Source organism: Malaclemys terrapin, chromosome 11, assembly GCF_027887155.1.
Source record: "Malaclemys terrapin pileata isolate rMalTer1 chromosome 11, rMalTer1.hap1, whole genome shotgun sequence".
In the NCBI taxonomy this organism is placed as follows: domain Eukaryota; kingdom Metazoa; phylum Chordata; order Testudines; family Emydidae; genus Malaclemys; species Malaclemys terrapin.
Window position 1 is genome coordinate 74,501,848 of NC_071515.1, and position 14,967 is coordinate 74,516,814.

Here is a 14,967-nt window from a genome sequence, read left to right on the forward strand (position 1 = left end):
TTCCTGATTTATACCAGTTAAATGAGAGGGACAATTAGAATATCAGGGCAGAGGCTTGCAAGCCAGAATGGAACTTGAAAACCCCATTGTGAAATCATCCCTGCATTCCTCCACTTTTTTGGCAGTGAATTATCCACCATTGGGTTAATATCCATGGGGCTGGTAACTGGCCCGGGACACTAGGCTGGATTGTGGTTGAAACCAAGCACTTTTAAAAGCATTTTCTTTCTACTTGTTGCTGAAGATTCAAAGTTCCTGGAAGGCAGAGGGGCTGGGATACGTCAAACTTGAAAACAGTTACTGCTATCTGAAAGTGGGGCCCCTCCCCGCTCATGTGAGCTGGAAAAGCAAAAGAGAATGACACATGTGCTGTTTCCTTTTCCAGTTGCAAAGGGGTCAGGAACTCGGCAAGGAGTGTCTGAACAAGTGTTGCATTCTCCTGGGTCCTTGGTCTCTTCCCTGCCTTTCTAGCTGCTCTGTTTAATCCAGCCGGCGATTCTGAACAGGGGGAAAAAACAGTCAGCACAAATAAGGCATTTCTGAAGGCATAAATTATGAGTGACAAAAATAATGTGACACCATCACCATGTGAGTACCCTATTTTTTTCCCCTCCCTGCAGTAACAGTGAATTTACAAGTCTGTTGTTTAACCAGATGATTTTTAAACACAGTTCAAGTTCTGCAACAAATTGCCTGGAGTCTCCTTAAAGGAAAGAGATATCGATGAAACAGAGTGTGTGTGTGTGTGTGTGTGTGTCAAAAGTTACAGAGAGAATCGAAACAGACCTCTGCAAAGTTTAATTCCTGAATATAGCATATGAAAATTTGTTACATTTCATTCTAAGTGCTAGTTTAGAGAAAATATAAAGTAAATGCTTTTCCCGTAAGGAATGAAAATATAAAGCATTCAGAAGGCTTAGTGTCTCTCTTCTGAGATATTAATGGTGCTGCCTAGCTTGTATTTAGAGACACCAAGCTGTCTGTATGTAATATGAGATGCAAGCCAAAAACTGTCAGTCTATATTTAAAGTTACAATGCATGTTTGCTTTGGGAACTTTAGAAACACAGTCTTAGGGCAACTGAATGGTTTTCTCACAGTAACGTTATAGGAGGGAAAATTCAATGCTGGCATAGTTCTGTTGATTTCAGTGAGTGGCGTAGGAGAGAATTTGGCCCAGGGAGTTCAAGTGACCATGCCATTTAATCACCCCATGGTAGAATATTTTTGGGGTAATATTAAAAAAATTGAGGGCCAGATTCTGATCTGGTGCAAATCTAGAGTAACTCCAGTGACATCTATGGAAACATTTTGGGTTTCAATGGTGTAACTGACAGCAGACTGTGACCCACAGTCCAGAGAATGGCTTTGGAAGAGGTTTGCTGTTTTAATTGAAATATAACCAGTTTGGTAACATCACAGCATATTTGTAACGAACCCACCAAAACGGAATTGATCCTCACAGTAGATCCCTGTAATAAAAAGCACAACACAGAGGGGAGTGCTGGGAAAAGATCCACCCTCAACTCTTGGTCCCAGGGTTGCTGTAGGATGAACTGGTCTATATGAAATTTGAAATTGACAATGGTTTTCAAGCTTTGAATGAGATAGATGGATTGAGCAGAAATGTTATATTGAAAAGAATCACTGGAATTTTAGCCAAAGATTTTTATTGGCCCCGGGTCTTTTTACAAGTAGAAACCAACTTAAAGGCTGAAAAATCACCTCCATCTTTTTTTTTTTTTTTCGGTTCCAGTAATTTTGACCAGATTTAAGCCTATTCACTGCTAGTAGAAGGAAAAAACAAAGATTGGCACTTTAGAAGACACTATGGTGACTGGGAGCTTCTGTACTCTTATTTTCAGACATGTAAATGACTTATAACTATTGCCCTCAAATGTCTTGTGGGATGGGGGAGTTACACTTATTAGCTGAAATGCACATTATTGATTGGACAGTGTTGTTGCTTATGTAGAAACCCCAAGGCCCAAGCTTAACTCAGGAGTTTTGCCTGCTTAAGGCGTTCAGGAGTGGACTCTCAGGCCATGATTCAGATCTCACTTGTGCTAGTGTAGATCAGGAGTGACACCAGTTTAAAAGTGGCGAAAGTGAACTCAAGAGTCAGGCCTGACATTTGACTTATCTAAAGCGTTAATTCGGTGTGTCAGCATCTCACAACAGTATAGAATGAGAAAACAACTGTATCCATCAAATCATTTCGTTTTCGGTAACATCTAGGAAGGAGTTCTCAGTTTTTGACCATGTCAGACTCTGCAAACCATTTTTACAACCATACACTATAGATGGTTACATACAAAACTTGCGCCCCTTTACCTAGTGTTGAATTGAAATAATGTCGCTGTCTGCTTTCCAACTCTCTGAATGCAATTTCTCCTGCAGATTCAGACAGGATGTTCCTGTATCCTGTTTCAGTTTGCATCATGGTAAATGTGATCCACATTGTTTAAAAAACAAAATAGGAACCAAATTCAATTAAAGGGGAAGCCTTCTGGTGACTACATATGGAAGTTCAGTGCATTATTTCCATGCAGGCCTGTTTTGTTTTCCTGGCACAAATCCAGTAGCTTTGGCACCAGTCAGTTTCTAATCAAGGAGACGTTAAAGTTCAATGTGTTGAGAGGTCCTGTACAGCACAGACAACAGATGTTTAACAGAGAGGGACTGTGTCTGGCAAAGCAAAGTTGTGTGGCTTGATAAGCAAAATAAAAAGTACTGAAGCTGGTGCAAATATCCACAAAGCATCAGCAATACATCAGACTAATCTTATACTAATTTTTTGATACTGGCTGGGGATGCCAGATAACAGCTGTTTTGTGAGGTTGCTAGAATGGTGTTGGGTAACCTAATTATTAGGGTGCTCTGGTGATCCTCTTGCATTTACTGATGAATGATACAGGATTTTTACTCACTCTTTCTTTGTATACAAGTATATTCTTGGTGGTCCTGAAAGAGCATAACAGAAAGAGGAATGTTTCCATTTTAAAATTCCCAGCTTTATGAACTTAGAGAATTTATTTTCCTCCCATATTCCTCTACCTCTCTTCTTCTGATCATGGCTCCTTTACGTGCCATGTGGTGAAGCCATTATTGAACTGCTGTGAACATCCCTGCAACAGTGTATTTCATCTGCATCGGTTTATTGGTAATCTTATGCTTATTTTTATTATACTCAGCCCATGAGATTTCCCCATATCCCTCCCCCACCCCTCAAGAAGGCAGTGGGTGTGGACAGTCACCATGTGGATTGTTGTTACAAAACCTAACCTGGACTCTGGAGATGTCCAGTTCCACAGTAGAGCCCAGGCCTCCTAAACTTTTTCAGGGGAGTTGAAGGACAAAGCCCTGGGTGCAATAATTTAGTTGGGCTTGGTCCTGCTTTGAGCAGGGGGTTGGACTAGATGACCTCCTGAGGTCCCGTCCAACCCTGAGAGTCTATGATTCTATGACTGCTCGAGTGAGTGAGGATTACTCGCAGGAGTAAGGGTTTGCAGAATGGGGGATCAATCCTGCAAACTGCTGAACTCTGTCCGGTCCCATCTCCTTCACCGGGAGCTGAAGGTGTTCAGCAGGGACAGGCCCTTGAGCACCAGCCTGGGTGTATGCTTCTAAGGGTGCAGCCTCTAATGCCCCACGTTGGCTGTGTGGAGCAGTACGAAAGGGGAGAACAACTTCCATGAGGCTATTTCCTATCCTGTGCTGAGTGTAGAGTGATTGGAGCCTCGGTGCTGCCGTGCAAGGCACCATCCAGCACAGATTGGAGGGGGAAGTGCTAGGCAAAGGGCTAGTGCCTGACCTCCCTTCTGGAGTCAGGGGAAACTCAAGGACAGAGTCACCAGCTGGTCTCTTGCCCTTCACTCGGGGCTTCTGGCAAAGCCACAGTCAGTCCCTGACGAACCTTCATTGGACCATCTGCTGACTTGGACCTACACTTGATTTTGTTGCCTCTCGTCAGTGGAGGCCCTGTCTGGAACAGTAAGTTCTAAATAAGAATGGAGGCTATTGAGTAAGGAAACATACTTCATTCCATGCATCTGAAGAAGTGAAGTTTTTTACCCACGAAAGCTTATGCCCAAATAAATCTGTTAGTCTTTAAGGTGCCACCGGACTCCTTGTTGTTTTTGTGGATACAGACTAACACGGCTACCCGCTGGTACTTCTCTGCTAAGCACTGAGTATTTAATGAGTCAGGAACCGTGGAGGATTATACTGACCCCATTTTTTAAAAGAGAAGGCCCAAAATGCACCCACAACTGCATGTGAAATTGAGCACCTGTGTTTGTGTGCAGAAGAGAAGAGTGAGGAGGGATTTGATAGCAGCCTTCAACTACCTGAAGGGGGGTTCCAAAGAGGATGGAGCTCAGCTGTTCTCAGTGGTGGCAGATGACAGAACAAGGAGCAATAGTCTCAAGTTGCAATGCGGGTGGTCTAGGCTGGATATTAGGAAACAGTATTTCACTAGGAGGGTGGTGAAGCACTGGAATGGGTTACCTAGGGAGGTGGTGGAATCTCCATCCTTACAGGTTTTTAAGGCCCAGATTGACAGAGCCCTGGCTGGGATGATTTAGTTGGTCCTGCTTTGAGCAGGGGGTTGAACTAGATGACCTCCTGAGGTCTCTTCCAACCCTAATCTATGATTCTATGATTATCATGACTCTGCATGTAAATTGGATATACCTAGTCCATTCTATGTAGGCTCTTATATTGTGCCCATTTTTATAGGCATCTATATGGAAATGTGAAAATGCAAAGACTTGATATATGTAAGAAATTGCAGTAATTGGACACACAAATATAGGTTAAAAAATACCCATGCAAATAACACTCTGCTTTTCTTAAAGTGCATGACCCTTGACATTTATCGGGATCACTCTGCCACCCGACAATTAAAACAAATATTATACAGCAGATTTGAATGATCCCGGTTATAACTAGCTAAATTCATAGGCCTATTAGCACTACTGCATGGCACATCGTAACCTTGTCACAAAGCTGTTATCACTGCATCTTTCCGTCTGGGCTCTCATGGAATACTGTGCATCCATCACTGCTCAGATGATAGATAGAAATTGAGGTCCCATTTTCAAAAGTGAGTTAGGCACTTAGGCTCCTAAGTCCCATGAAACTTTGGAAAAGAGGACTTAGATAGATAGGATCTATCTATCTATCTAAGTCACTGAAGTACTTTTGAAAATTTTACCCGCAGGCTGATAGCTGTTCCTGCAAACTATCTGGTAAAGGAATGATGACATTTGCAGAAATCAGGATTGGTTTGCAAATGATTTATGAATAGAAAAAATTAAAAGCTATGCTGGATAATTTATTGGCAACCAATAATTCAACCACGTCCAGCAATGATATTGCAGCGCAAAAACAACTGGCTGGCAGATCGCATTGTGTGGCAGAAATAAGATCCATATTCCGTGAGTTTCTCCAAGAATCAGCATCATCTAGCTCACACCAGAGTCCGATCGAAAGTGATTATCCATTCCATACTCTCATATTGCATACACGCAGTGGTATGCCTTGTGTGTGTTTTCTCCAGTAAGACATTTGACTAAGTGATTTTGTTTTAATTAATCTTCTGATCTATGAAAGAGACCAGCCTCTCCCATCTTTTCTCTTTTGACATCTGTTTCACAACGGGGTTCTTTCCTGATGAAGCAGAAAACTTAGCCGAAAATCGCAAATGGGTTAAACTCGTTCGGCTGTATTATAAAGTTTGTAAGTGATTTCTCTCTCTCTTGCTCTCTTATTTTTAGCTTATAAAAAACCCTGTTATTTCATGAGGGTCTAATTCTTTCTTCTTCAGATAAGCCCAGAGATGGAGTTAAGCTTTTTATCAGTAAGTTGCAGGGGGGCTTTCAAGCAGACCCTGAGACAGCTCCATGACATCCTGTGACTGATAAGCGACTGTTTCAGTTTCTTAATGGCAGCGCTCATGTTTAAAATGTCCTACTTTATGGGACAGTCCACATTATAAAGGAGAACATGTGACAGGCCGTATATTGCAGAGTCAATACCAGCTGTGTGTGTGTGTGTGTATTCCCTCTAAGCTAGAAGACCTACAAAGCCTTCTGATATAGATACTGATTTTAAACAGAGAATATCTTTTAGTCACTTAGTACATGGAACCTACCAAATGGCCTTCAATGTATGTGTGTATCCTTCTCAATTCTCATGTTTTATTTCGCTATTCATGACACTATTCGCCACCCAACGTCCACATGCTCACACTTTTCCCTTTTATAGCTTAGATGCCTCTAAAGGCAAGTGATCTCTGAACCATCTGTTTCCTGATTTAGCCCTACCACTGATTTGCCTGTCCAGTCAACTGAGGTTTGTTGCTCCCCTGTAAGCCTCCCATTTTTTCTAATCTCATCCTCTCTTAGCTCCTAAGGAACTTCTGCCACATCCAAAACTGGGGGCTCTTGTGAAGATCATAACTGTTAATGAAGAATTGTTTCTTCCTGTCCTTCAAGGGCATTCCATAGGTTCAGAAGTGAGAAGAAAGGAAGGGAAGCCAAGACCAAATGCTGGGAAGACATAAATCTTCCTTTTTCAGCCTAGAATTTCTTTTCATTTGGGAGTTCTCCTGCCTCCATTCCCTTCTCCAAAGATTTCTGTCTTGGTCTCTGGAGCTTACTCTACAGCAGAAAATCTCTCCATCTGCACTTTCTTCCTGCAGTAAGGCAGGAGTTCTCATTTGCATTCTGGGGCATTTTTTACTCCCTGTGTTGCAGGACTAACAGAGTTCATCTAGACCAGGCTCCCTTTCATTTTCACTGCCCGCCAGCGGGTTTTGCTTTTGGATTCGGGATTCTAAACGGCACTTTGAGCTAGTTTTCTTTTCCTAGTCTCATCACGCTTAGTTATTTTAAATAAGAATAATACCTAGCTTTCATATTGCATTGTTCATCAGCAGCTCTCAAAGTAGTTTACAAAGAATCATTAACTCCATTTTACAGATGGGGAAACTGAGGTACGGGGGAGAAGTAATTTGTCCAAAGTCACCCAGCAAGGTAGTGAAATTGCTGGGATTAGAACCCAGGTCTCTGGAGCCCCCATCCAGCGCTCTAACCATGAGGCCACACAGCCATGCTGCAGTAAGGTATTGACATTCTGGTAAATAAGCATATGGAGGCAGAAGTTCTATAGTACTGCATATTGCAGTATACATGTAGGATTCGACTGTAACTACAGTCTGTGCTGAGTGAAGAGTGGTAAGTAGCTGCATCACCCCAGAACTGACCCGGAAACAAATTGTGATTCAGGCTGTGTCTACACTAAGGAGAATACACCAGCTTGGCTACATCGGTGTAGCTATGCTGGCTTAACCGCTTAGTGTAGACACATACAGTGATGGAAGGGGTTTTTCCAGCACTGTAAGAACACCGTCTCCCTGAACGATGGTAGTTACATCGATTAAAGCATTTTTTCAATCGACATAGCTGCGTCTACATGGGGGTAAGTCTGCCTAGCTATGTCGGTCCAGGTGTGGTTCCCAGATGTTGACCCAGAAGACTGGAAGAAAGCTAATGTGCCAATTTTTAAAAAGGATAATTGGGATGACCTGGGTAATTAGAGGCCTGTCAGATTGACATCAATCCCAGACAAGATAACGGAGCAGCTGATATGGGCCTCAATTAATAACGAACTAAAGAAGGGTCATTTAATTAAAACAAAGCAAGATGGGTTTATGGAAAATCGACCCTGTCAAACTAACCTGCTATCTTTTTTTGATGAGATTACCAGTTTGCATGATGAAGGTAATAGTGCTGATGTTATATACGTAGACTTCTGGAAAGTGTTTGACTTGGAGCTACGTGACATTTTGTTTAAATAACTGTAAATGGGTTAAAAACAGAGTAAATGGGTTAAAAACGTTATCTAGATTACGTGGTACACGGGGCGCAAGCAAACAATATGCATTTTAATATGGCTAAATGTAAAGGTTAGATCCGGGAACAAAGAATGTAGGCCATGCTTACAGGATGGGGGACCCTATGCTGGGAAGCAGTAACTCTAGAAAAGATGTGGGAGTCATGGTGGATATGAGTACCCAGGGTGATGTTGTGGCCAAACGGGCTGATGGGATCCCTGGATACATAAACAGGGGACTCTCCAGTAGGAGCAGAGAGGTTATTTTACTTCTGTATTTGGCACTGGTATGACCACTGCTGGAACCCTGTGTCCAGTTCTGGTGCCCACAATTCAAAAATGATGTTGATAAAGTGGAGAGGGTTCAGAGTAGAGACCTGACAACGATTAAAGGATTAGAAATCATGCCTTATGCGAATAGAATCGTCGGCCTGCAAGGGACCTCAAGAGGTCATCTCGTCCAACCACCTGCACTCATGGCAGGGCTACATATTTCCTAGACCATATAGATAATATAGGCTCAAAGAGCTCAATTTAGCTTAGCAAAGAGAAGGTTACGGGTTGACTTGATTACAGTCATTTTTAGTGTTTTTCACTCTGAATCGGAACAAAACCAAATTTCAAAATATCAAAATCCTCCGCGAAACGGAATTCCCGTTCTCCGCACCGCTCTGTCTCCACCAGGGAAAGCTTAGGCTCATTATCCTGAGGTCTTGGCAGGTAAATAAAGGCATTAGGGAGGGTTATGCCATGTTGTTGTAGCTGTGTCGGTCCCAGGATATTGGAGAGACAAGGTGGGGGAGGGAATATCTTTTACTGGACCAACATCTGTTGGTGAGCGAGACGCGCTTTCGAGCTTAGAGAGGGTCGAACCTTTAAGTCTACACAGATGTTCACTTGGGGAATTGTTACAACTCCATTGACGTCAGTGAAGTTATAACCGTTTCCACCAACTGAGGATCAGCTCCTGGACTCTGAGCTGACTCCCAATGGCTTTGGGTCAGGGTCTGGCTGATTTGGAATCTTAGTTCCCTTTTAATGTTAGCTTGCTTCAGAGGGCTAGATTCAGCTCAAGGCCTACTTGCCTTCCGCCAGGCCCTGGCTGAGACAGAAAGAGTTCTGGAGGCTAATTGGGGCTGTTCTGCTGCTGTGGGGGACATGCCAGGGGCCAGCACAGTCCAACAGGGGGAGGCTCTGACAGAGATTTAGAGATGCTTCCCCACTGAGAGAGGATGGCTCTGGTACCCCAGCCAGCTCTCCCTGTGGGTGAATGTTCCCTGCAGCCCAGGCCGGTGCATGGAGGAGCAAATCTCACCTCCCTGGATCAGCAGGAATGAATGGCACTCAGGAGATGAATGATTTTAGATTCCTCCTGCGCGTCACTACCTCCTGTTTGTAAAAGACCCTTGCGTTCCCTTCTGGAACCCATCATGCTGCTTGAAACCGTGTCAAAGGCTTGTCTTCCTCCTCCCACGCTCTTCAGGACTTTTTTGAACTCTGCACACACACATACACCCCCGAGGACAAAACTGCTTGCCAAGTCCCTCTGCGCTTTGGTTACCTCCCCGAATCAGCGTCGCTCTCGATGAATACAGCCTTTGATCTGATAGCATCTGACTCAGGTCATAGGACTCGTGCCTGGCTGGAGCAACAAGGAGGGGGCTTGGTGACTGCTTGGAGAGCTGCTTCGCTGAGTCAATACAGAATGGATGAATGCTGGGGGATGGGGGAGAGGCAGAGGGATAGATTGAGTTCCATTGTGCAGTGCTGGTTAAAAAAAAAAAAAAAAAAAACCACCCGAGGCAAAGAATTCCCCCTCCCCGCTTCCTGGCTTACATTTCCTTTAAGAGGAGGGTCATACATTCTGCCTTGGGTTGTTAACAACATTATCTATGCAGGAAGTGGACCCTGTGTCATGTTTTCCCCTATAGGCACTAACTGAGCAGATGGGAGCATGGATTCCATGTGTCTGCTGAACTGTGCTGCGTTTCAGCAGACCGTCTCCCAAATCAATGAGGCAGCACCACCGAATGCCCTCTTTAACCGGTCTGCAGATAAGCACCGCGGCTTACACATGGTGGCAGCTACCCAGAGGTGGCCAATCGCAGCCCGCAGAGGTGAAATCCTAGCCGTCTCTTTGCATTTCTACCGGACTATTTTTGTCAGGGGTGTAATTGCAACCATAGCTGGGTATCCACAGCACATGGCCTGTACTTAAAGATTGTGTTCATGATTAATTCCACAGGAGTCGCGCATAGTGTCCTCGTAAGTCAGAAGTAACTTTGAAAACAGGAATAGAAAGGCATCAGCAGGAATCAGTGAATGGGTATGTTGCGGAGTACAACACAGGCACGAGATGCCTATGGGTAGTAAAACCTCAGAGCTTTGAGCCACAACAGAGACCAAGGCCTGACCTTGAGTGGCCATACTGCATTGTACACCTGGGTTTACAGTTGCTGGACTTGGGTCTCACAGCCTTGCTAACCTGTCCACACTGCCCTATGCAGACCTTCTGGTTCAGGTCTGTGGCTTGAGCTGCATCCACACAGGGCGTGGAGCGGCGTCTCAATGAGACAGGGACTCTGACCCACCCCCCTCAGCAGGATCTGCAGGCTCAAAGCCAGAGGGGTTCCTGGCCTGAATCAGACTGATTTCTGGTGTGGATGGAAGAGGGCTTTGGGCTCAAACCTGAGTCTGAGCCTGACTTTACAATGCAGTGTAGACATACCCACAGGAGGTCTGTGGCACAGCCAGGAACTGGAGCCATCTCTTCTGAGTTCCAACCTACTACAAGACCAGTCCTTGTCACCAAAAAAGGACCTTTTCTTTTGTAGTTTTTTTTTTTTAAATCAACGGGAAGGAGAGTCAGATATGTAACCACTCTGACACTTTTTTCTCTATTCACATGGCACCTTTTACTGTTAGCTCTTTAAACATACTGGATACACATAATTCACCCCATTCTACAGATGGAGAAATCCAGATGCAAAAAAGGACTCAAGATCACGCAGCAAACCCGTGGCTGAGATGGGATTAAATCTCAGATCTCCTGACATCCAACCCCCACTGCTGAGCCTTGCAAGCACTCCTGGTGTACAACAGATGTGCATCTGATAAAACCAGACCAGTCACTCCTCTGCCACTGGAGAATTTAAAAATGAACAAGATTGTGCCTAGCTGCTCTCAACAAAATTCTGTGTTAACAGCGCTCTTTTCAGAGGATCTTTAACGTGGCTTCTAATAGATTTTTAAAAAATATGAAAGTTAATGTTTAAAAAAATAATATAATACAAAAGTTGGGAAAAGAGTGTCTGTACATCTGGGTATAGTGCTTAGATTAGCCACAAATATAAAGTTAGTTTTTAAAAGTCATATGATACATAGAGGACATAATCAGCAATAACCCAATTTGAAGTGTTTAGATTTAACAGTACAGTTTAGACATTAGAATCTGAATACTTGGGTACATCACTCATGAAAAGTTGTGCAGAGATTTGGTTGTGGAAAGCAAAATATATCAATGAGTGGAGATTGTCCCTCAGCAATTGAGAATTAGGTTGGTTGTCCATTTCGAAAATAATATTACACCTGCAATTTTGCAGGTGAACTCAACTGTGAACACAATCTCGAAGATGTAGTCATTTGCAGGTGCAGGCAAAAGAATAGAGGCATTTAGCTAACTGGTTTGCGGGTGCAAACAACACTGGGTGGAAATGTGTCATTTATTCTGATGCTGATTACATGCACAACAATGTGGGTGCAAAGTGGAAGACCACTGGATATCTAATGAAGTCGTGCCTTGGTGGACAAATCTCAAGGATTAACCACTAATGCGAAACTATCTGTTTGATCTTGTATTTAGCTGAGACACTCTGAGGACCTGTCCCAGACCCGAGGAAGAACTCTGTGTGGCTCAAAAGCTTGTCTCTCTCACCAGCAGCAGTTGGTCCAATAAAAGACATTACCTCACCCACCGTGTCTCTCTAATCTCGAGGATGCAGTAAAAATAGAACTTTTACTGTAAACCAGCTCTGCTTGCTAAACTTGGGCTGACCCAGAGCCATTGATTTCCCTGGTTTTGGATTAAGCCCCTCTTCCTTAAGGCGGAGATTTTCAAAGATGCTACGGAGACTTGGATGGCCTGTTCTTACTCATTTTAATGGGAAACGAGCATCCAAATTCCACAGGTGACTTTTGAAATATCCACCTAAGTGTATAACTTCCTCTCTCTTACAGGGAATATACTCCAACCTGCATATAGCAGATACTGTAACTGCACCCAACGCTACCTCCCTTAATCATACATTCATCACATCTGTTCCCTAGCCCGTCGTGGAGTTATTCCAACCAGGGTGTATCTAGAAGTGACAGCGTACAAGGCATCTCTGTGGAAAGGATAGCAGCCCTAGCACGGATTTCCCATGTAGCTTTCCTTTAAAGCTCGCACCAGAGGAAGATTTGAGAAAAGTTGACTTATGCTATTAGTCTGTAGCTTTTAGCTGACTCAGCAGCAAACAGTAAAGGAAGAGGTTTGCAGGATGGCTGACAAGAGCCTTCCTAATGACAGCTTGTACCCAGCTTGACAAGTGATTTTCTTTTCCACCGTTTGCAGTTTCTCGGTGTAGAGGCTGAACTCAGGGTGTTTGAACGTCTCTATTGCAGATAGCGTAGGATGATGGGCTAGAGCCTTTGCTGGTTTGTATGTTGGTAGGAACTATGCTGATGTACAGCAGCTGAGAATTTGGCCCAGCGCCTCCTTTGCTCACCAAAAACAAGGGCACAGATCTTGTTGCTACTGAAATAAGGTGGGGGGAGGGACGGGAAAGGACTCCCCCTGGCTACAGTGGGAGTAGAAGTAGGTCTTAAGAGTGTAACAATTGCCTTGATGCCAAATAGCACCTTTAAGCTTTGTTGATAAAATTTCCAAGGGATGCATCTCAGTAAGGTGCAGCCGCACATGGTAGGTATTTACTGCGAGAGCAATTCAACTGCCTGAGCTTAACCCTATTGGGAGTTCTGCCGCCGACTTCAGTGTGAGCGGAGGCTCGTGAAACAAACCCTTGCAACAGCGCCGCCTAGTGGGGAGGGCAGGGCGCCAGTGCAACCTGGAGCACTGCTCCTTGGCGGACTTCCTGCATGGCCATATGCAACAGCTCTTTGGGTGAAAAGTGAGATAGGGCCAAAGGACCCACCGCCATGCAGAACCGGCTCTCCGGGCCCGGCCCTCAGAGCACAGGGATCACAAGGCCCATAAAGACTATTCCAGAACTGAGGCCAGAGCAGCAGTTACAGGTGGGATCCACTCTTCCTCTGCTGTCAAGGGCATAAAGTCCCCTGTCTCTCCTGAGCCCCCCAAAGGACGTTCCCCAGCTCCCAGCCCAGGTACTTGGTACTTGGGCTGAGAGCTGTGGCCCCTTGAACATACCGTCGGTCACCTAGCTGAGATGCAGATGCAAATGACCTGATTTTCAAAGTCAAAGGGTGAGATTGCTCTTTCATAGCGACTTGGATTGTGAGATGAAAGCTGACCCTTACTTGTTACGGGTGAAATTCACTCCAGCGCAGAGGGCCCACAAAAACCGTGACTTCCCACTTCAGCCCCTACCTGAATAGTCCTCTGTTACTAGTGCATCAGATGTGGTCATTTTAACTAAGGGGAAAATCCTGCTCTTATGACACGGGGGGAATGGTTGTATGGAGGGTCTCTGAGTCATCCCACAAAGTAGAATGACTTTGGTTCAACTATACTATAACAGGGTTCAAAACAGAATTACATAAATTCACGGAGGATAGGTCCATCAATGGCTATTAGCCAGGATGGGCAGGGATGGTGTCCCTAGTCTCTGTTTGCTAGAAGCTGGGAATGAGCAACAGGAGGTTGGATCACTCAATGATTGCCTGCTCTGTTCATGCCCTCTGGGGCACGTAGCTTTGGTCACTGTCAGAAGACAGGATACTGGGCTAGATGGACGTTTGGTCTGACCCAGTCTGGCTGTTCTTACAGCGGAGGCGGGGGGGAAAGGGGGCGCGGAGAATATGCTCCAGAGTTCCCTACAGTGTCTGCTGCTAAAGAAAACACAGGCCTGTCCCTCAACTGAATCCTCCTTCTCCTGGTAGCTATAGACCAATGTGCACCAGCTGGAAATGTGGCTCTCTATGCAAATGTGGCTTTCTATGCTAGATGCCTAACCTTATCCCTGATGCACTAAATCATACCCCTGTGCAGCCCTGGTATGCCAGCTGGTAAATTGGTCATACACCCTCAACTTATTGGTCAAGAGAGCACTGGGCTGGAATCCTGCTCAGCTACTGAGTGGGGACATTGGGTGGAGAAAGACGCTTCCTTTGTTCCATTCCCTCGCCTCTCCCAGCGTACCTGCAGGGTTCTACCTGGCTGTTGGTGTGGTACGATTTACACATCTCGGGTGACAAGGGGCAAAGGAATGTTCCTTCTCGTCCCCATACATCTCTGGACTGTTTCCATTTTCCTGTCCAATCCATCAGGAACAGCAGCTATCTTTGCCAAAGACACTTCCCACTCCGTCCTTCTGCAGAGTATGACAATGAGCAGGGTCCAGCAGCATCGCCTCAATCCTGCAAGGTGCCAAGCAGTTTGGGTTGGTCCAACGAAGCACTTAAGCACATGTTTAATTTTACGCAGGCGTACAGTCCCATTAGATTCAGTAGGGCTTAAAGTTCAAGCAGGACTGAGCCCTCAGCCCCTTCTTCCCGCTTGCCCCATTTTTGTATATGCACTTTCCCCATGGAATTGCAGTAATTCATTCTTTACTGCTGTCAGTGGCTCTGAATCACAGTCAGTGCAAGCCTCGTGCAGCCACGAGGCCCCCAGGAGTTGTGCAGTGACACAGACGCTACTACACCCTTGCAGGGGCTGCAGCTCCTCCTCCACTCTACACTGGAAGGTCCGCTCTGCCAGCTGTGCAGGGTGGAGGAATGGCCCCATCAACACAGCCCGCAGGGGCTTAAAGCTGTCCACCCTCGCTGAACCCTTAACGTTCTCATAGAAGCATCTTGGAAAGGGCTCTAAAGATGTAATGCCCGTCTAGGT

The 14,967-nt window shown here is 45.0% G+C and overlaps 1 protein-coding gene across 1 annotated transcript in view; it reads left to right on the plus strand.

Moving 5' to 3' along the window:
* Positions 1 to 282: 282 nt before the first annotated feature.
* Positions 283 to 14,967, plus strand: part of GYPC (glycophorin C (Gerbich blood group)) — a 37,982-nt gene continuing 23,297 nt past the window's right edge. Inside the window, exon 1 of the mRNA XM_054044024.1 lies at positions 283 to 588. Within this exon, the coding sequence (XP_053899999.1) occupies positions 555 to 588 (34 nt within the window). The 5' untranslated portion in view covers positions 283 to 554. The remainder of the gene's footprint in view (positions 589 to 14,967) is intronic.